Source organism: Solea senegalensis, linkage group LG11 (assembly GCF_019176455.1).
Source record: "Solea senegalensis isolate Sse05_10M linkage group LG11, IFAPA_SoseM_1, whole genome shotgun sequence".
Classification (NCBI taxonomy): domain Eukaryota; kingdom Metazoa; phylum Chordata; class Actinopteri; order Pleuronectiformes; family Soleidae; genus Solea; species Solea senegalensis.
The window spans coordinates 5,049,050-5,070,767 of NC_058031.1; the positions used below are offsets into that span (position 1 = coordinate 5,049,050).

A 21,718-nucleotide genomic window follows, 5' to 3' on the forward strand; every position below is an offset into this window, starting at 1 on the left:
TCAAATTGAAGAGATTTGTTGAATACATCTTGAAGCTGCTTCTCTAATCTCAACACACTGCAAACCCTGCATTACCTTTACTAGCTCTGGAGTTTAAAATAATTAAATATTCACAAATAATGTGAATATAACATTAACAAACAACAAATGTCTACACTCTACTAATACAGCATGTATAGGAGTGCTAATAATAAAATCTTAGGTCCTGAGTCTAAAAAAGCCGGGACCATTTTTCCTTCTCCTCACAGCACATCATCATAGTGAAAGCAATATATTTATTACAGTATAAATTAAGTGAGGAGTTATTTCAGGTTAGATCTCTGGGTATTCATTTATTAAAGTTACACAGATAAGCTCAATAATTCAAAGTCAACTTCAAGCAACAAATCAAGGGCAAGAGGGAATAGCGGTTGACTTTCGGCTGGAGAGCATCTTGAAAGACCTTGAGGAAAAAAATGGTTCTAAGATAAACACATCAATTAAGGCGAGTGAATAATTGAATTTCTCAGAGGAAAGTTACTCTTTGCAAAGGCAAAGGAAACAACAACTAATCCCGGCAGATTTATGCAGCACATTGTACTTTGCGGATGCACACATTTCCATTTGAAATGGCACAATTTCAACCAAACATCAATCAAATAACGGTTAACTATGACTTTGCCCTTGCTGGACCTTGTTTTTCATCCTTGTATCAGTGACGTGACTGAGGAGAAAAGCAGTGACCATCAGCTCTCATGATCCAGCCCCACCATGTTCCTGATGTCTATCGAGATGCCGGGCCTTATCCTCATCAAAGCCGCGTCTCAGCTGGTGGAGCGCTTCCCTGACATAATCGGCTTTGACCGCAGCTGCAGAGTTTTATCGAACTTCTGCAAAAAGAAACTTTTTAACACAATTAGCAGCTGCTGCTTTGATCTGACTCTGATGCTTGGAAAGGATGACGTACGTCACTGAGCGGAATGTCTGTGCCGCACGAGCAGCAGAGACGTTGTGCTGCTTTGATTTGGTGGAGCCAGACTCGTTCTGTTGTCCGCGTTCTGTTTCAACTCTAATGAAATCAGCCTGTTCATAAAATCACCCAGAATACACTCATGCAATAATGTTGCAATCTTATTTGGTATTTGAAGGATAAACATTTGCTGCACGTCCTTCTGTTGAATGAGGACGAACGACGAACAAAGTATTTAGTCAATCAAAGATATACAGTTCAAATCACAGTAAACTGAGGTCGGCACTTAATAATCAGTGAAATCATAGTTTTTCTGATTAACTAATTCATCGATCAAATGGTTTATCACCATTAAAAAAATGACTGACACGAGGGGTCACTGTGGCTAGCATTGTTGCCTCACAGCAAGAGGGTCGCCAGTTCGAATCCCTTTATGTTCCCCTGTGTGCATGCACTCTAAATTGAATGGTTGTTCGTATCTAAATGTTGACCCTGCAATGGACTGGATACCTGTCCAGGGTTTACCCCAATTTCTGACTTCTCAGATAAGAAGCCCAGTGAGTCGGCTCAAATTTGGATATAAAAAGGTGAATTCTGTTTATTTTTTGCCAAATAAATAAAAATAAACATGTTTTTGAAAGATTTGTATAGATATGTATGTGTGTTTCATCTGTTAAGCACTGTATATTGGGCTATAACTAGTGATTATTTGCATTATTAGTGCGCTTGTTGTGCTCATTATTCAATTTTTAATTATTTGGTCTAAAACTGTAGAAAAATATTTCTAAACGATCATTTGTCTTCCTTCAACCAAAGCAAAGGAAAAGCCAAATATTCAAAATTTACTATATAAACTCTAAGCAAAGCAGCAAACGACCAAGAGCGATATTAAAATCAAACAATAAATAATAACAAATCTTGTGCTGCCCTAATTCCACCTCCAGCTGCAAAGTGAGGAAAACTAAATCTTCACTTGAGCCCATCCCACACCTTTCCAACACTGAGCTCCTCTCGTCCCTCTAACCTGCAGTGAAACACACATTGTTGCTCATCTTCCAGCATCTTCCCATGGGTGGTGATGTTGGAGTCGAGCCAAGTGAGGCATCTTAAATAACCAGTGTCCTTAAATTTAACTGAACTGCTGCACTGGTGCAGTGGCAGACAGAGTCTTTCTCCCGGGGCTCCGACCTCACCATCTTATCTGATATCTGTGTCCCGACCTCTCGCTGCGAACACTGACACCAAATGTGCCGTGTGTAGCAGTGAGCTAAAGCTCCCCGATGCTCGCTCCCTTTCAAATCTAGGGCAAAATAGACAATAGTGGCAGATCAAAAAATAAAAGATTTAATGCTTTTGGGGCTGTTAAATAGTGACATAGAATTGCACTGAAACATTTCCCTTCCTTATGCAGACAATAAAAACAATAACAACAGCCTTTCTGCATTCACTGCACGCCATCAGTAAATGCAAAGCCTATACCACTGTGTGCTTTTATTAAAGCCGCTCTTGTTTTGACACAGTGCAGACGGATTTAGAGTAAGATTACAGCATTGTTAAGCGACTAGAGTGACACCTGTACATGTGGCAGGATATAACACCAGCTTCTTTAATGTCACGGGACAGGGCACACATTAGCAGCGGGGCATGTTGTGTTGTGTACACTCGGGTCTGCCGCACACTACCACTGTGACAACAGGACGTCCTACTCAATCTGCCAGGATGTACAACACCCCTCAGTGTGATCAGAGACGAGCAGTTTAATTAAACTGAGCAGATCAGCAGCCTCGGCGGTCATGACGATGAGTAAGAGGACGAAATGAGGAAAAAGCAGGCAGAAATTGGAGTTAAAAGTGGATGACTCGAAAAGAAAGAGAAAGCAGACATGGGTTAGTAGACATACTAACCTTGACTGTTGTCGTCTTTGGCTGAAATCATAATCAAAAAAAAGATTTTTTCATAAGTAAGGACAAGAGTTCATGCACGTGTGCTCGCAGAAGTGGTCACTTTTATAAGGTCACAGTTTAGTAACCTAAGCAGGCCTTTGTGTGTGTGTGTGTGTGTGTGTGTGTCTAAGAGGGATAGTGCTGATTCAGTAGTGATGCTGAAGGTGACCCTGGCCTGCTCCTGCTGCCTGTCTCTCCACCTGATATTGATCCCAGTTGTCCAACTCAGATCGGACTCAAGGATACATGGATTCATTGCCTTCTTGACATTTCAAATATGGCACTGTGTAAATCGTCTCCCCAGACACACTATGATTGATTAGTTATTGATTTGCTACCCGGGCCTAGTGTCCGAGTCTAACCATTTGGCAGCAGCTTAGCTCATCCCAAACATTTACTCTCATAATGTAGGTAAGCACACACACACAAGCAATCGGCCCGGTGAGGAAATGTCATTTTTTTACATGTCGAATTTTCATATCGGATTTCACTTGGAAGAGTTGAGAACTAAGAATAGAAAGGGGTTACAACTGCAGAATCCAAATGCAGTGGCTGGGAGCAAAGGTTTGGAACACAGATGGGCGAGTGTGTCTGTGTAGCCCTGCCCTGTCAAGGGTAAACTGCCCCCACACACACACATGCACACTTTGTTTTCACCACACCTTAAAACAGCAACATGAATATGCATGATGGCAAAGGACACAGGAGGCACATAATTAGACAATCAGCAACTCCCTCGTGACAGACAAGAAATGCTCCTCACTTGTCAGCCGTGAAAGCGGAGTCATGCTAGTTTGTCAACAGGCAGCCCCCGCTCAAACTTGGGACAAAAGAACTGGGATCAAAACATGGACAAACACGGAATAAAAATTAAAAAAAACAAAGTCTTTGCTTTAAGCAAAACACGTGCTCATGAGACGGGAGAGAAAAAACAAACAGTGTGGACACCATACATGTCTCTTCTTCTTCTTCTTCTCTCTCAGTCAATGAATGATTCATAACACATCAGCATAACCTTGACAGCACTACAAACCTGAAGCAATGAACACTGTTAAGTCAGGGTCACACATCCATCACTTCTAAACAAGCTCCCTGTATCAAGCATGAGACACACCCATAAAAACAAACAGCAACAGTACTCACATACGGAGGAGCCGCGAGGCACACACAGTCCTACACACCTGGCTGTGAACTGCACACTGCATTAACTGCAATTGTCTCTTTTCTTATTGCGAATCCGGCACAAGTGCAACCACAGTTTACGCCTTCATGTGCCCGACGCCTCAGTCGTTGCTATGCATTTATTTACAAAACCATTCTGGGTTTGATTCTATTCCTCTATCCGTCGTGTCTTTTAACAAAATCGTCTTCAGTCTACAGTGTCTGTGTTTTACGCGACTTTAATTGTATCTGTTTTTTGTTTTTGTAATGTAATTATGCTGCTGCCCACTTGGCCTGGTTTTCTTACAAACTTTACAAACGCATGCACACAGGTAAGAACATGACACAACACTTTTTTTGGATGTTCTCCAGTGTCCACGCTTGCATAATATATGAAAGGAATCCTCGCATTAAATATTTTACTGCAAAAGAGGCAAAATCGACAGGCATGTTGGCACACCAGATGAAAAAAAATCTAAATTAATCCAGACTAAATTACATAATGCCAGCTCTGCACGTCATAGTTCACTCAAAATGTCACGGAATCAGGAGAAACCGATCAAGGAATCTACAAGTTCATTTGCTGATGATTCAATGACATTTAAACATAAACAAGCAGATTTTTTGTGTATTATTATTATTATTTTAGAGTCAATGATGAATGTGCTCTTTTAGATTTGGTTCCGGCAACAAGAAAGGTATGACTGTGCTGAATCCAGAAACACACACAAGCAGCTATTCTTCTGTGGACACCACATTGACCCCCATTCATATGGACAGACTAAACAAAGCGTTATCCTCAACCTCAACTATAACCACAATTCAAGACTAATCCCTAAACTTCACCAGTCTCTCAGACACCAGGGTTCTGTCTCGTTAGGACCAGGATTTTGGTCTTGACAAGGTCAGTATTTTCAGTCCTAAAAGAGACATACACACAAACAAACACCTGCTGTCATCTGTCAGGTTGACACTCTTATCCTTAAGATCTGCCTCCATCATCACATCCTCACTGTCTCACTCACACACTGACTTACACAAACTCTCCCTCACTCTCTCTCTTTATCTCCCTCTCACACCCTAACACACACACACACACAAGATTCTCACATTTCTCATATTTAGGGATAATAATAAAATAACAATAATAATACTGACCTGCCTTGTCGCTGACACACACACATTCTCTTCAAGCAGCTCAGCCTTTCATAGAGGATCCGTTTGAACGCGTCTATATACATTGACCCGACTGATGGTGTGACTTTAGTTGTGATATTGATGTGAAAATAAATATGTGTAAAAGCAGCAGCAGCAGCAGCGTGGTGTGGGTGTGTGAGTGTGTGCGTGTGTGATACAAATCAGCTGTGGGGAGTCAGTGATGAAAATCGATGGTATCCCAAAGAAAGTCTCGAGAGGATGCGCGCGGCTGACGGGATATTTGGACTCTAGTGATGCTCTGAGATGCTCTGTGTGTGGTGATGTTGGAGAGAGAGAGGGAGAGAGTGAGAGAGAGAGAGGGGGGAGAGAGAGAGAGAGCACTCACACACCAACTGTGCAAATTGAGCAGCTGCTGAACTGATAAGAAGGACAGTGTCATGCAGAAAATGGACGCTGAAAGGTCAATAAAACAAAAAACGTGCTGTTTTAACTTTAACACACCACAAGTCGTTCCTTCACTTGAACAGTCTCTTACCGTCATGCTCTCTCTCTCTCTCCTCCGTCAAATCCTTCTCCCCTTTTTTAGCAGAAGAACCTCGTGGACGATTAATAATGTGTTTGTCATGTAAAATACAGACAAAAGTCCGCGGCGTCAATGTAACCAGTGGGTGTCATTGAAGTGCAGGCGCGGCGGCGCTGTTTGTTTCCAGGTCGCAGAGACGATGGATGAGATTATAGACACTCACACACACGCCGCACACATCTGTGAAGCACAAAGGCAGGTTTTTGTGAGTTCACGCTGCTCTTCTTCCTTAAATACACTTTTCCGCGTACTAGGAAACACAAAAAAGAGGCTAATGAGGAGGTTTCTTCTGAACAAGTTAGGATGTATAACGCAGGGCAGGAATGAAAAGAGTTAAAAGTACCGCCCCTTATTATTCCCTGAGTGTGTGTGTGTGTGTGTGTGTGTGTGTCCACCTGCATCAGCAGCATCACTTTTCGCTTACGAGGTTACAACCCGTGGGAGGATAGTGTGTTTTTGTTTAAGTGCCTAACTTGCATTATTGTGCAGCTGTGACAGGACAAGGTCACAGCAACAGATCCTGAGGTTATTAAGTTCTGTCCATAGTGTACTATAGTATTTAGACCAACTTCCAGTCATTCCAACACAAATATTAATCGTCACAGAACTTAACACCAATAATTCATGCTTTTCAAAATCAGAAGGCTGGTCCATGACTTTACTCAAAGTGTTGTCAAAAAATAGAATTGTATGTGATGCACAGTATATATATAGTGCAATTAATATAAAGTGATTTAAAATAAATAAATAACTTGTAACTGCTCTAACCCAGAGGCCATTCTACAGTTTCTTGGGGCCCTAGGCAAAAATTCACAGGGGCCGCTCCAACCAGTGTTCAGCCTTTTATGATAAATAATCTGAAACTCACAAAAAGGTAATGTAAAAATGTTTTGATGATGATGATGAAAAGTGCAAATAAGTATCTTCTCAAAATAAGAATATAAACATTTACAAGATGCAATTTAAAAATTGCAGAATTCTGAAGAGCAATAAAAACATAATAAAAACCTCTTGCTCTTTTTTCTGCTTTCTTTATCTGGACATTATTAGGGCCTACCACTGTCATTGCAAACTCTCCACTTTGTCAATGCTGTAGTGATTCAAAGTTGGGGCCCCAAGCATTTGCCTGCCTTGCCTGTTGGCAAGCAGCGCCCCTGTCTAACCCAGTGGTTCCCAAACTTTTCACAGTCCCGTACCCCTTCAGACATTTGACCTCCAACCATGTACCCCCTATTCCTGCACACAAAAAAAACCTTGTGTCTCTCTGTTTGTCTTTGTGTACCCCCTACATCACTTCATGTATCCCTGGGGGTACAGGTACCCCAGTTTGAGAACCTATGCTAGCATATGTCTGTCTAACAGTAATACCTAGCGTAGCTATGATAAAAACATCAAAGGTACAAAGGTCAACAGTGGCCTTTAAGATGACATCGAAGGTCATAAAAGTACCACGATACCACAAAGAATATGACTAAAACATGACTATAAGAAGCAAAATATAGGAACCAGAAACAGTATTTATATGATGTGCAATATGGAGGTAAATGGAGACAATAATTATGAGAGCTTCTCCTCATCACCTCTGCTAAAGAGTTGCCGTACCTTTAATTTAGCTGTATGGTGGGAATTGTAGTCATTTCAACGCCGTGCCTTTCCCCTCCCTCTGTCGGTTTCAACAAAAAATGGCGTCGCACGGAGACGATTCAACGCCGTCTGAGCAACAAGAGGAGAAAAAACCCGCAGTGTCGTTTGGTTTTACGAAAACACTCAGCAGATTTAAACCCTCTACTCTCGACGCCGATAGAAAGAAGGACGACAGAGATTTCTTGACTGGAATTGATAGAAAAGAACTGCAAAGGTGCGTATGCTATTGCTAACCGGCTCAAAGCTAGTGTTTGGATTAGCTTATTAACATTGGACTGTTACAACGTATGTATAATATGCGGCTTCAGTAATTAAAATGTTTATTTTTAACAGTACAAAACCGTCTGAGAAGCCCAAAGAGCTCATCATCCCTCTGATCCAGAAGAACCGCTGGCAGAAACCGGACCGAGCGGGTCAGAACGAGGGGAGAGAAGGCGAAACACATGAGACAACCAGGGGCAATGACTCCGTGGAGTCTCAGGCTGTCAAAGAACTCATCGAGGGTATGTCGGTGTTTGTCCTGCACACCTTACGTATGAATATGTCAATCTTTAAAGTAAATTGACATCAATGCAACTCCTGCAACACAACATACATTACAATTAGGGCTGGACGATCGAACTATCTAATTGCGGTTATTTTGACTAGGAATTGTATTTGTTTTTACATATGCATTTGTTTTGATTTGAATAACACATTCAAAATGAATACTTTGTGATATTTGTGCAGATCTGTTAGAGACAAATATGGCTTCTTCAGTCTGAAAAATACACTGCCTGGCCAAAACAAAAGTCGCCACCTTAACTAAGCAAATAGGTAAGGTTTGCTACAGTTGGTCAGGTGTAGGTTCAGCAACATTATGTGCCCAAAGAATGAGGTCAGCTGACTACCTGAATATAATGAATGACCAGATTATTTTTTTTCTTCCCTGATGACATGGGCATATTCCAAGATGACAATGGCAGGATTCATCAGGCTCAAATTGTCTCAAATTGTGAAAGAGTGGTTGAGGGAGCATGAGACATCCTTTTCACACATGGATTGGCCACCACAGAGTCCAGACCTTAACCCCATTGAGAATCTTTGGGATGTGCTGGAGAAGGCTTTGCTCAGTGGCCTGACTCTCCCATCATCAATACAATATCTTGGTGAAAAATGAATGCAACACTGGACGGAAATAAATCTTGTGACATTGCAGTAGCTTATGGAAACAATGCCACAGTGAATGAGTGCCATAATCAAAGCTAAACGCGGTCCAACGATGTGACCCTTTTCTTTAGGTGGCGACTTTTTTTTTTGGCCAGGCAGTGTATAATAAATAGATGTGTGTGTGTGTGTGTATATATATATATATATATATATGTATATGTATGTACAGTATATACATGTAGGTCATTTGTTCTAAAATTACATTTTGGCTTTAAGAATTATTGCACCTTCTGCGATTTAATAAAAAAAAAAAAAGATTAATTTTTCAGCCCTAATTAAAAGATCCACTTCTTTTTGATGATGTAAGGCTTAGTTATAAACATGTTTTTCAAATTTTAGTTATCTAATGGATGTGGCAACTGCGTGGCACATGAGACATTGCACAGAGACAGGATGGCTTCTCTCACAGGGCAGTGATCTAAGTTGAATCTCTAAATCCAGGGTGTAATATGTAAAACTAGCGCAGCAACTATTAATCGATTACTAAATGAATCGTCGAATATTTTGAGCTGTTTTTGCTGTATTCTGTGTTCTGCATGTGTATTTCATGCTAGATCGAAAGGCTGAAGGCATTAGGCGCTCCAATTAAAATGCTCCTTCTTCTTGTCTAACTTATGTTTGTAGATTCACGGAGGCAGCTTGATGAGTGGCAGAATGGCCCACAGGCTCAAAGTGACCCGAATCTCTCCATTCCCTTGTTGATGCAAAACAAAGTACCTGAAGGCTTTGAGGATGGAGACCTTGTCAAGGTGGATTTACGGCCTGAATCTGTAAGTATGGAGAACAACACAGAAACAGTAATTCCCTGCAATCTGCAGCTGAGAGTTTGTCTTTAATTCAGTGGTTAAGTGCATAGAAAAGATGCTTTTAAAAATGTCTTGAATGGCTCTGATGTAACATCAAGATCTTCCCACTGCATTGCACTGAAGTAGATAGGTGATTTCAAAACATGAATTACTTTTAGTCAGATATCTAATTTTTAGTTTGTGAAAGACGGTATAGCTGAGTGCATTAACACCCTCTGCATGTGTGAATGTGCATGTGGGTCAGTACAGTATGGCGTTGGTGGCAGACAGCCGTCAGCATTATCCCCCCTAGATGTGAAGATGACCTCTCTCTGTTCCCTCTTATCAGACGCTTGACACGTCCCGTCGCTGTCATCCCCTATCTGCTCTCGGTCACTTTAGATGTGCCTGTCAGAACATAAGAAACTTCACTGGGGCCTGGAGCTCATTTTAATGCAGTGTTGCCTGTGAGGTTAAGCCCTCAGCTTCTCTCAGAGGGGAAGCCTTCAGCAGAGTTAGATAAGCAGAGGGGTCACTGCTCACTGCCTGATCCGTCTGTGCTGAGTCTGACAACGTGAAGCCAAATGGCTGAGTAAGACCAACATCACTAATGGCTTCAAAGTCTTTCTGGGTTCCATAACTCAAATATTACATAAGCACCAAATTTAAAGATATAATATGTAACATTTCTGCATAAAAATTTCTAATGGCGAGACGACTGATGACAAAATGTTTCCAAACATTTTCTTTTGGACCGTTTAATTTTGGTTGTCGTCGATCTGCGCCATCCACTTTGCTGCTTCTGCTTTCGGAGGAAACCTCCTATTAAACAACACAAGGACATATTTAGTACTACTACTTAGCCAGTGTAGTGTCTTTTTAGTATTTCTGTGCATTTGTCACTATTGGATCAGAACTATTCATTGCTTTTTGCTGTGAGTTCTGTGATCAAAGCTTTCCCATTGACTGAATGCACAGTTGAACCAAATGAGACAACAAGGAGACAAATAATTAGACAAATAATTTTGATTCAGAGGCCCATAGCAGCAGAAATGTCATGTCATACTATGCATATAAACACCTATTTCAAAAAGTTTTTCTTTGGTTGTTTGAGCTGTTAAGATACGTGTTGAGATTTCAAAATTTATGGAACCGTACTTTGTTTTTTGTTTTGTTTTTTTTAGTCGACCGAGGCAGATTATGACAACATTCCTGTGCAGGCGTTTGGACTGGCTATGCTGAAGGGGATGGGGTGGAATAAAGCGGAAGGCATTGGACGCACCTTTAAACAGTAAGTAACACATTGACACCTTGAACCGACGACTTTGTCCACAAAATAATTGCCTAGCAACCGTTTTGATGATCTGTTAATTGTTGAAGTTGTTTGTATAAGCAAATATACCAACATACTTTAGACTGTATGATGAAATGTGGGAATGTACTGCCTGATTTTCAATCAATTGAACAAAATAATGGTATTATTTTCATTTTTACTATCTCACCCACAAAACCCAAGCTGTAACAAGCTTCTAGCCTGTTTCACATCTTCCCTGTGTGTGTCTCTCTCTGTTTGTCATTTTGAATGCTGAAGAGATTGTTTGAACTCAGATCTTTACTGTCTGCTACAGAGATGTGAAGCCAATTGAACACCAGCTGCGTCCAAAGGGTTTGGGTCTTGGAGCAGATCGTGCAGCGATAAAGGACCTGGAACCCACTAAACGTCGGCGACCTCCCAAGCCAGGCGAGGAGCGAGAGAAGGAGGAGGAACTAGTGATGGGTCCTGGGGGGTTTGTGCTGGTGCAGTCAGGGGTTCATAAAGAGCTGTATGGCAAGGTACAGTAGATTACACAACTCATACAATACAAATAGTACAACTGCCTCTTTTTTTATGTATATTTTCCTCTGACTTTCTGTCTTTACTTTGATGCAGATCGAAGGTCTGGATCCAGACAATGCTCGAGCTATGGTGAAGCTGGCAATCGGTGGCCAGACTATAACTATCAGCCAGCACACTATCAAACTCATCGAACGCAAAGAATATGAGAAATACAGCAAAGACCTCAGTGAGTAACTCTGAACACATGAACAGAAAAGTGTAACATATGCTCTTAATGGGTTTGATTTTATGTTCCTTTGTCTGTTTTTGACCATTTTCTTACCATTAGTAACATGATTATTTATATTATGTTTTTTTAATCACACATCAATGTGGGTTTTATCAATACAAAAACATCGGAAATAAGAAACATAAAGCTTTTTTTCTCAGTGAACAATTTGAAGCAACCTGCTGTTTTGTGAATAGATTAATTGCTTAATGGAGTATCATTTAAAAATGTGATTACCCATTCAGAGCACAATGTAACTGTGAGTTAAACTAATTAACATAGGCTTTGGGAAATTCTTTTTTTACTATTTATAGAACACTAATTGAGGAAATAAATGGCAGATGAATCTGTAATGAAATAAATGACTGAGCTAAACAGGTTTATTCTCTAGAGACATTTTAGTCTTTATGTGGTCGGAAAAAGAATATGAAAGAACATTTTAGCGACTGCTTGTTTTAATACACATGTACTGTATTTGCCCCTCACCAAGAATAAGAAGTTTGTCTTCATGTTTGTCACCGTCATCACATATTATTTAATGCCATACAAATAATACTGTCAATATTTTGACCAGGTCGCCTCAGTAAAGCTCACAAAGACAAGGAAAAGCAGAAAGAACAAGACAAGGAGCGCGAGAGACAGAAGGAGAAGGAGAGGAAAAGTAATGGTGATAAGGTCAATTACAAGTCATCGGAAAGGGATGGAGGAAAAGAAGAGAGGAAGAGGAAACGTGGAGAAGCAAGTGACGACAGGTATGTTTCTACTCAAAGATGGAGAGACAACAATTTGATTCACTCACTATTAATTTTTACCACATTGCACTTCTATTTATTGGCTAATAAAATTCTTCATCTTCTATATTTTTGTTTTTCTTCTGTTTCCTCTAGAGAGAAGCCTCCAGTGAAAGAAGTGAGGCGGCCGCCAGCGCCACGTTCCTGGCTCCAGAGAGACTTGAAAGTTCGCTTCATAGACAAAATGTTTAAAGGGGGAAGGTACTACAACTCAAAGGTACTTAACTTATTAATTCTCTTCTGGGTGCATTTTAACTCTATTTTATTAACCTCAATTAAAATATTGCAGTGATTAGATGTTATTCAATGTTATTTTAATTCTGATAGTGGAACTGGTGTTCTTGTTTTTGTCAGAGGTTTGCTCAAAATATAATTGCATAATTGCATCATAAAAAATGGAAGAGAGTGATAAAGGACAGCTCAGACCCCCTGGTCTACCTCCATGTGATGTGGTGGTGATATCCAAGACCACAGATAATCTTCCATAATTTTTGCACACAGAATTTTCTTATATTCACATAAGTCAGTGGCTCATGTATTTGTGATATCTTTGAATATCAATAAATGGGTGCAAAAGGCAAAAGGGTATTTAACAGCTGTATATAGAGTAAACTAGCGCCTTCTACTGGCCATAGGCTGCTATAGCACACACATATTACTTTATAACAATATTAATTACTAATTTCAAAGTAAAGTCTCAGTAGGTAAACTCCTGTTGCTTTACATTATTCCCTTGTGTGATCAGTCACTGGACTGAACACGTCAAACGCCTCCCAGATAAACATGAAGGAAATTTTCCATTTTTCCTATTGCAAATTGGAAATATGATGATTTTAGTGAGGGGCTAATTTTAATTTGCACAAATAAGCAGAGGGAAAAATGCTTTTCCTGAAGTTCTATTTTGTAGGATACCTCTGTTTTGATACACAAAATGTTGATGTCGTCAAAGGAACCAACCTCAGTTTACGGTATAGAACAGCATGAAAATAGAGCTCTTATATTGGGTTAATTATGTATTCAGTCGGACCGTTTATACAGTTCAGCCAGGCTTTTTCTCTTCATAAGTTTTCATTAGAAGCTGCAGTTCGCTTGGTTACACCTGGCTTGACCAAGCTGCACCTTCTCGTCCTGGTTTGACGTTAGTGCAGCTGACTAAGACAGGATGAATTTAGTAGCATAGATTAAGGCCCGCTTTCTCAGATATCTTATATTTCTTAATTCTACTTTTGTGTACCAGGCCCTGGAAACGTGTTTTTAGTCCATCTTGTTTGAAAAGATAATTTCCCATTTAATTTTACCCGTACATCTCACTCTGGTGCAAATACTTGTGGTAGATACTGGTGTGATACATTTGAACCATCTACCTTGTTCTCTTCTAGATGTGTGTGGAGGACGTCCTGACGCCAAATACGTGCGTGTGTCGAACTGAAGAGGGAAGACTGTTAGACGGTACGTTATTAGTGTCTGTTGGTGTTAACTCTAGTTTCTCTCCCCTCACTCTCAAATTAGAACTGTAAAAGAAATAACATCTGCTAAAGCTGTTGAGTTGGGTATTTCCCTCTGCTTATAGATGTCCATCTGTTTTTGTTAAACCCGATGAACTGCAGGAAGTAGATAATGTGGTTTTTAGATCACTTAAAGATAGTTGTAATAGATTATACCATGTTAGTTTCCACTCCCTACAGCTATTTTGAGATGTTACAGTAGACAAATCATAGATGTCAATAATGAAATTAATGATGGCTCGGTTCCATTTAGCTTCCCCAGTTTCATGGTGCATGCGCAACCAGCATTAATGTGAATATATATATATATATAAATACATGTGAAAATGGCTGTTATGCAAAGGGCCCTTTATTTTCTAATATATACTGATACATTATTATTATTATTATTATAATATATAATAATAAATTTAAACAGTGTTTCTTCTTGTGCCAGCAGATGTGAAGCAGGATATGGTGGAAACCATTGTTCCAAAAAGTGAACATGATTCTATAATGGTTGTACTGGGTGAACACAGGGGTCAGGTAAGTGATCTGCAGTCATAATTTCCTGCTGCATAAGATTGAATGTGATGGACTGACACTAATAACTTGTCATCAATTTGTCTTTTCAGGTCGGCCGTATCCTCCAACGGGACAAGAACAAGTGCAGAGCGATAGTTCAGCTCGACCAACATGAAAAAGTGCTCTCGCTGGACTATGACTCCATATGTCACTATGTTGGTGCAACTGACTGAATCAAATTTGAATTTCTATTATTGTGATAATCGTGAACGGAGATGACGTCACGTGAGTGACTTTTGTTACTCGCCAACATACAGTCCATGTGATTTATTTTCTAATGTGCCACAATGGGGAGCTGCATCTTTCCTCATGACGTATTATGATCTTATTCAATTATTTTTCACAGAAAAACTGTATCCCATCTGCGATATTTCTGACCAGTGTAAGTGTAGACAGAAGGCTGCACTAAAACAAATTTTGTTAAAAACTTTTCAGTCCTCGCAATATCGTCAATCGCAATAATTTTATCAGGATTATCACGTTGGGAAATGTTTACACCGTCCCATGTCTAGTCAAATGTTACCAGTTCTTTTTCATCCCATCTGTTATGTAATATTCAGAATAAAATGAAATGAGATTTTATTCCACAGCAATTTTTTTAATAAAACATTGTCAAAAGCTGCAATGAGTCATTTTCAGTTTGGTTCAATTTATTATTACATAATGCACACTAATAACAGGCCTTTTTGACATGTGTTAGCAGGTGATGCTGAAAACATTAACAATGGCTCATACTAGTCAGGTATCTATGACATTAAGCCAACATGCACCCTGAAAATGAGGACGCTAACTGGAACTCAGCCATACATCATTTTATTATTTTCACCTGTGCTTTTCCTACCGCGACCTTACAAAATGTCTGCCATGAAAAGCCCTTACTGCCCTAAAAACAACAAGAGGGTCAGTCGAGTTCATATAAAAACATATTTACAACTGATCTACATGTTTGACAAGAGTGTAAATGCACTAGTAGCACATTTTCTGACACGTTGACACGTTTCACAACAAATACGGGATATCGTTCAGCAAATGCTGTGTCAGGCGAGCTGCGTCTCCCCCGTGGCAGTGAAGTCTTTACTCCTTAGGTATCTGGTTTGCTGCATTAGCCCGGAGCACAGCTCCTGGACTGGGGTACGGCCGCTGCTGGAACAGAGGCCCTGCTGCGGTGGTGTCAGCACCCGTCTTTGCCTCGTTGCGCTTGGGCAGACCACTTGACCACGAACCCCTGTAATGATGAACATATCCTTTAATAAACTGACTCAATATGTAACGACCATACTCCAAATATTATAGATCAGTTTAATGAACATGACAAGCATGACTCCTCTTATAATTACACATACAGTACATGTGATCGGTGACTGTGGAGAAGCTTTAAGTCTGTGAGAATAACCGTGATGGTATCAGAGTGATGTCATTGCGCTTATTAGGTGTTGTGTTTGAAAGAATTGGGGTTTATCAGGAGGTGACTAATTGAAAAGATTTAAGTTGGATTATGGGAAATGTAGGAGCAAGGGTTTCCTTAGGGCTTGTGCAAAATGTATGGACTGTAACCATGTCTGTCAATTCCCAAGATGCAGTTTCCTAATGTTCATATAAATTGGATGTGTGTATGTTTGACTTAAACTGTGTGTGTGTGTGGTCTAGTCTCCCCTTTACTGACTGTAAATAATTATTTTACCTTGGAGCATCAGAATAAGCACTTGGATCCATGGGGTCCATCTCATCATCCTTTCTACCTGAAAGCAAAAAAATATATACAACCTCTGTTCATAAAAACATTGTAAGTTTAAAAATGCTTGGGTAGGAAGTACACGTTACCTCTTTTGTTCTTGTTGTATGGTACAATGTCTTCCCTCCTTGGCTTTCTTCTGTCTCTGCTCTCTCTGTCCCTCACATCGTCCCTGTCTCTGTCTCTGATACGATCCCGGTCCCTTTCTCGCTCTCTCTCCCTGTCCCGCTCTCGCTCTCTGTCCGGCTTTTCAAACTGCCTCTCAGCTCTTTCCTCTCCTGCATCCACTGAAAGTGAAAAAATAAAATGAAGGCACAAAGTAAATCCCTGCTGGGATTGAAGAAACAAAGAAACTGCATACTAATAGACATTTTTTTCCACATTTTGACATGAAATAGTTACTAAACATACTTTTTTTCTATTTAGGTGAATATACTTGAAGCTACCTCATTTTTGCAAGTGAACATGAGAGTACTACAGAGGCTTAATAATGTCATACCTCTTATTTTCTTGGCAGCTTTTGTTATCACTGCGGTTGGGTCATTTGGGGACAGCCAGGCCACCATTTCTGTCTCCACATTCCAGTAATAAGGAAGACCACTGTGATTTGAAGGAAAAACAACAATAAACTGACAAATTAGCAACCATATTATGTTCTCCGATACACATTTTTAAGTTAGGGATTAAACTGCATCTCACTATCTGTAGTTAGTGTAATAATAGGACCAATCATAAAAATGGCTCATAAAAAGAAAACATGCAGCACTGCAAACACGCAGGGCTGCAATGATTATTTGATTAATTGCTTATAAATCAATTACTAAATTAATCGTCAACTATTTTGATAATCGATTAATCAGTTTTAGAGATTTTTTTACACAAGATATATATTACAAGATTTCTGAATTTTCAGAGTCTTAAATGTGAAAATGTTCTGTTTTCATTGCTCCATTTGAAAAAGGAATCATTAAACCTGAAAAACTTTGGTTTGTGCATAAAACAACACGTTTGAGAACATGATAATTTCCAGGATTAGAGTATAGCGTATCCAGTACAGAATATACTTACCAAGCAGGGTCAAACACTTTGTACCAGTTTGGCGGTAGATTCTCTATTCTGGTGGCTTCGTAATCTACATTGTTGTCGTCATAATCTTCAGCAATAATCTCTTCATCTGCCTCTGATTGAAGATGGAGGAGAAGTGATGATGTTATTTGACACAGAAATGTAAGTATGAAGAGTAAGACGTGCTACTGAATACTACAGATTATATGTGTTTTTCCAATTACCTTTCTCTGATGCTTTAACAATCCCTCTCTTGGACAGGCGGGCCAGCAATGCTGGTGGAAGAGGCATCCTAAAACGCAGGAAATCAAGTCATAACGAGAAAAAACGTTATATCTTTTATTTGCTGACTGTTGAATGGCCAACTTCAAAGCAATCTCACCCTACTATTAAAGCCTTCATTCACAAAGACCGGCCTGGTTCCACAAAACTCAGGTGTGTATTAGCGAGTATTCAGCTTCGTCTACTTTTTTAAGACAAACTATAATATACGTCAGATTTGACAAGATGACTAGTGGTTTTTAATGTTCTCCTGGTCTGATTAACCAAAAGAAAGAAAACTGGAGGAGGCTATTTTTTGAGTAGGGGTCGCCTTCCTCTTGCTGTGTGATCCACACATGCTGATTCTAAGCCGTTGTGGCTTGTTTTTGTTTGCATAAATATGTTAATTTTAGCGGCGAGTTTTCCTTTTTTTACGAAAAAAGAGTTGGAGAAAGAGCCGTGTGCATTTTGAAGACACAGTGCGACGCCACACGATCGGTAACTTCGGGGTAACAGTTAGTTAAAATTAGACCTATAATCACACGGGTGGGTCTTTCAGATAACTCACAACTACAATAATAGTAAATATATAGGTATCGACCAAATAAATATGAATTAAAATCGTCTTCTTTACCTGTTTTAGGGAAATCCAACGAGTGGAGCGACGTTTCGAAGCAACACGCGGCGCGTTTTGATGACGTCAAACTGTCCTCCTGACGACAACAAAAACATGGAGGAGTATGTCCGTGAACCCTGGTGAGATTAGTTTCCTTAATAACAGCAGTATCTCTTTCTGTTTATTCAACACTAAACGTTTAATATATAATATTTTATTGTGTTATTTCTGTCGGTGCAGGAGCATAAAGGGTCAGTGGGTTTGTGTTAGCCGTTAGCATAGTGAAGGAGCAGGGACATTTAACGCGATTAATAAAGCTGGGGTCAGTTTGTGCAAACACAACCCGGTTTAAACCTCAACAGCTATTAAAGAAAACATAGCATAGTTTATATGTATCCACGGAGATGATGTTACAGCAGTATTACTTCCAAATGTGTGTTCTGTGGAGAGGTTTAAACCTTCTGTTTACTTGTAGCTTGTTTGTTTTCACAGTTTTCTGATATGTGAACCTGCAAAAGGCATTTTGTACATATACTAATAAATGCAGTGTTGTACAAATTCCACCTATCTGTACTTTATTTTGTTATTTATATTTTTTACAAACTTTTACTTTTACTCCACTACATTGTCTAAACAAACGGTGTACTTTTAACTCTAATTTCCCCTAACTACCTTGCTACTATTAAAATCAGAAAAAGAAGCATTGGTAATGTTCTGTATTATATAGCGCTTTTCTAGTCTTGATGACCACCACTCAAAGCTGCTTTACACTAGTTTTGCCATTCACCTATTCATACCCCTTCACTCTCACATTCACACAGCACACTTTCTATCACATCTTTCACAGTCGCCAGGAGCAATGTGGGGTAAAGTGTCTAGCCCAAGGACACGTATACAGATATATATTAGACCCTAATAATAACATGTAGCTCACTCAAAACTACTGCGCTGAAGTCATCTTTAACCTTGAACTAATTCCCAGGAAACTAAGGCCTTGGTTTGTTTGTTTCCTGGTAGAGTCCCTATGATTTTTAGGTTGCACATAACATTTTTAAACCACGCCAAACACAGTGAATATTACAGAATATGAGACTGGAAATGGAATATTATTAGTTTCAGAAAATGTGTTGCAGGTATTGAATATTTTTACTTAATACATGACCAAATCTATCAACCAGTTGTTATGTTGTCAGTGATTATTGTTTCAGATGTAACTTGATGACGCATCAGTAATGTAAACCAAGTTTCTGTGTTGACAAATTGACCTCCTGAAAAAATGCCTCTTTAATAAATCTAAATTTCATGTTGTATTTTACTTTTCTGCATTTTGAGGACTGAAATTGCACATAGCAAACACAAAGTTTATATACTTCTGATGTTTGTCCAATACATCCTCACTCTATTCAATGCCTTCCTGCAGTCCCTGGAGGATAGTGGATGATTGTGGAGGTGCTTTCACCATGGGTGCAATAGGTGGAGGGATGTTCCAGGCAGTCAAGGGCTTTCGAAATGCCCCTGCAGTGAGTTCAAATCATAGTTGTTTGCCCTCTTATACATGGCTGGTTTATCAAAGACAGAACTGAACAGTGCTTTTACGTTTTAGGGTGTCAGGCACAGACTGAGAGGAAGTGCTAATGCTGTGAGAATAAGGGCTCCACAGATTGGAGGTGAGGACATCTTGTTTATGATAAACAATGCTCAAAAAACAAACTTAGAATGATTTATGAAAATGTCATTGCCTGAGAATTAAAAGCTCATATTGAACTTGACTCACCAAATGTCACAGTTTTGCTGTTGGTGTTTTTCTAGGGAGCTTCGCTGTATGGGGAGGGCTCTTCTCCACGATCGACTGTGGTCTAGTTCGCCTCAGAGGAAAAGAAGATCCGTGGAACTCTATAACAAGTGGTGCAATGACAGGAGCAATTCTGGCATCACGCAGTAAGAAGAAGTCCATGTAGTCAACACCACACTGCCATGCCACTGAGCTATCAAATTTATTTAGTTACTGTGTGTTTGTGTTTTTACTAGGTGGGCCTTTAGCTATGGTGGGCTCCGCTATGATGGGAGGAATTTTGCTGGCTCTCATTGAGGGTGTTGGGATACTCTTGACCAGATATACGGGACAGCAATTTCAGAATCGTGAGTGAAGTTTTGCAAATTGTGATTTTTCCACAGACATACAGAATGTAGACAATTACCATGTGACACCATCAAATATGATTTACTGTACTGAACTTTCAAATATATATTATTAATCACAGTTTTTCGTTTGGCATAGAACAATCCAAAATCATAACATTTGCAAGTTATGCAATGCTAATTGCATTGTTTCAAATTGAGATTTCGATCGCAGTGGTCAGGTTTGTAATTACAGAACATTAATTAAAAAAACACACACACACACAAAAAACACAGAACCTTGACAAATCAAGCTTACTTTATTTTAGTTTTCCTTTCTTTCTCCTCCAGCTGTTCCCTTTGCAGATGACCCCAGTCAGTTACCACCTAAAGATGGCAGGCACTGGCAGTAACAGCACGCGGGATCAAGGGGCAGTTTCACTGTAGAGACCAGAAAGGACTGAGAGCAGCTGTGGACACCAAGAGACTATAGCAGGTATCAGGTTGAGTGGGTGTTGCAGATACTGGTCCCTACAATGGTGTTACGAGCTCATACCTCAGGGACAAACTCGTTTTTGTGAAAAAGGGATCTTCACGTTTGTTGGTTTGTTTTGCTGGTTTGTTTTAGAAAAATCTGAGCTCAACAAAATCTTATTCATGTCTTTGTTTGCAGCTTCTCCTCCTCCCTGGCAGCTTTTCTTAGTCAGAGATTTTGTCAAACAATTCTCATTATCTTACATAAAAGAAGGAATTATTTCATGTCTGTATCACTAAAGAATAAGGATGAGTGGTTAGAAGTGGTAGCTTGGATCAGTGATACACAATTGTCATGCACCTTTGAGTTGATTGCTGGATTATGCATTGTGCACTTTTTAAACCCTGTTTCTCTGGGCTTTACTTGTATATGGTATGTTTTTGTAAATAAATACGTAAGTAGGAGGCTAAAAAGGCTCTAAAGCTGCTTTTTGTGACTGAAGGTATTAAATAATATTTTAGGAAATGTCTATGATTAAATTTGTAAATTTTCAAGGATAGCGTGATAGTGTGGACTGAAAGGCTCAATTCTTTTTTTAAGAACAAATACACAAAACAAATATTTTCAGTGTCAGCTATTGGCCAAATTGTTATTTTCATCAGACTGAAGAGATTTACAATCAGTGCATCAGTGTTAAATGTATGTTTTGTTTTATTATATTTATCATGCAGAATTTAATTCAAACAATAAAACCATCTAATGTTTGTAATTTGGTGTTTTTTTTTATTTTCCTACTGCTTTTGAAAGCCTAAAATTATGCTCAAATGTAGTCTAAACAACAAATAATATTATAGATATTTTATATATTACAGCATAGCCTGGGTTCAAGACTATGGCCATTTTTCACAAGTCAACACCTTTTCTAGAGGGACCAAAAATCCCAGAGAGTAATCAGAAGCAATTTGTCTGAAAAGGTAATTGAATAAGTAATTGTTTTTACATAATCATCCACTCTTTAAGTCGACAGAAATTAAAATAAACAGTTAAAAAATGG

General features: G+C 39.4%; 4 protein-coding genes across 4 annotated transcripts in view; 2 read left to right on the forward strand and 2 right to left on the reverse strand.

Annotated features, from left to right (window-relative positions):
• The window catches only part of LOC122777518 (membrane-associated guanylate kinase, WW and PDZ domain-containing protein 1), a 41,613-nt gene extending 36,117 nt beyond the window's left edge, over positions 1-5,496 (reverse strand). The window contains exon 1 of the mRNA XM_044038812.1: positions 5,212-5,496. Within this exon, the coding sequence (XP_043894747.1) occupies positions 5,212-5,294 (83 nt within the window). The 5' untranslated portion in view covers positions 5,295-5,496. The remainder of the gene's footprint in view (positions 1-5,211) is intronic.
• Positions 5,497-7,460: 1,964 nt separating this feature from the next.
• Positions 7,461-14,979, forward strand: gpkow (G patch domain and KOW motifs). Its single transcript, XM_044038815.1, has 11 exons — positions 7,461-7,652; positions 7,772-7,941; positions 9,272-9,417; positions 10,617-10,723; positions 11,061-11,265; positions 11,363-11,495; positions 12,112-12,289; positions 12,425-12,545; positions 13,708-13,777; positions 14,273-14,358; positions 14,448-14,979. The coding sequence occupies exons 1-11, from the start codon at positions 7,477-7,479 to the stop codon at positions 14,568-14,570; spliced, it is 1,515 nt and encodes a 504-aa protein (XP_043894750.1). The 5' UTR covers positions 7,461-7,476; the 3' UTR covers positions 14,571-14,979.
• On the reverse strand, positions 14,980-18,155 carry pqbp1 (polyglutamine binding protein 1). The gene is made up of 7 exons (XM_044038816.1): positions 18,090-18,155; positions 17,419-17,486; positions 17,198-17,309; positions 16,629-16,729; positions 16,219-16,416; positions 16,079-16,136; positions 14,980-15,622 (listed from the first exon to the last, which is right to left on the reverse strand). The coding sequence occupies exons 2-7, from the start codon at positions 17,483-17,485 to the stop codon at positions 15,472-15,474; spliced, it is 687 nt and encodes a 228-aa protein (XP_043894751.1). The 5' UTR covers position 17,486; positions 18,090-18,155; the 3' UTR covers positions 14,980-15,471.
• On the forward strand, positions 18,136-21,408 carry timm17b (translocase of inner mitochondrial membrane 17 homolog B (yeast)). The gene is made up of 6 exons (XM_044038817.1): positions 18,136-18,211; positions 19,492-19,591; positions 19,675-19,738; positions 19,881-20,009; positions 20,100-20,210; positions 20,541-21,408. The coding sequence occupies exons 1-6, from the start codon at positions 18,150-18,152 to the stop codon at positions 20,600-20,602; spliced, it is 528 nt and encodes a 175-aa protein (XP_043894752.1). The 5' UTR covers positions 18,136-18,149; the 3' UTR covers positions 20,603-21,408.
• The last annotated feature ends 310 nt before the right edge of the window (positions 21,409-21,718 follow it).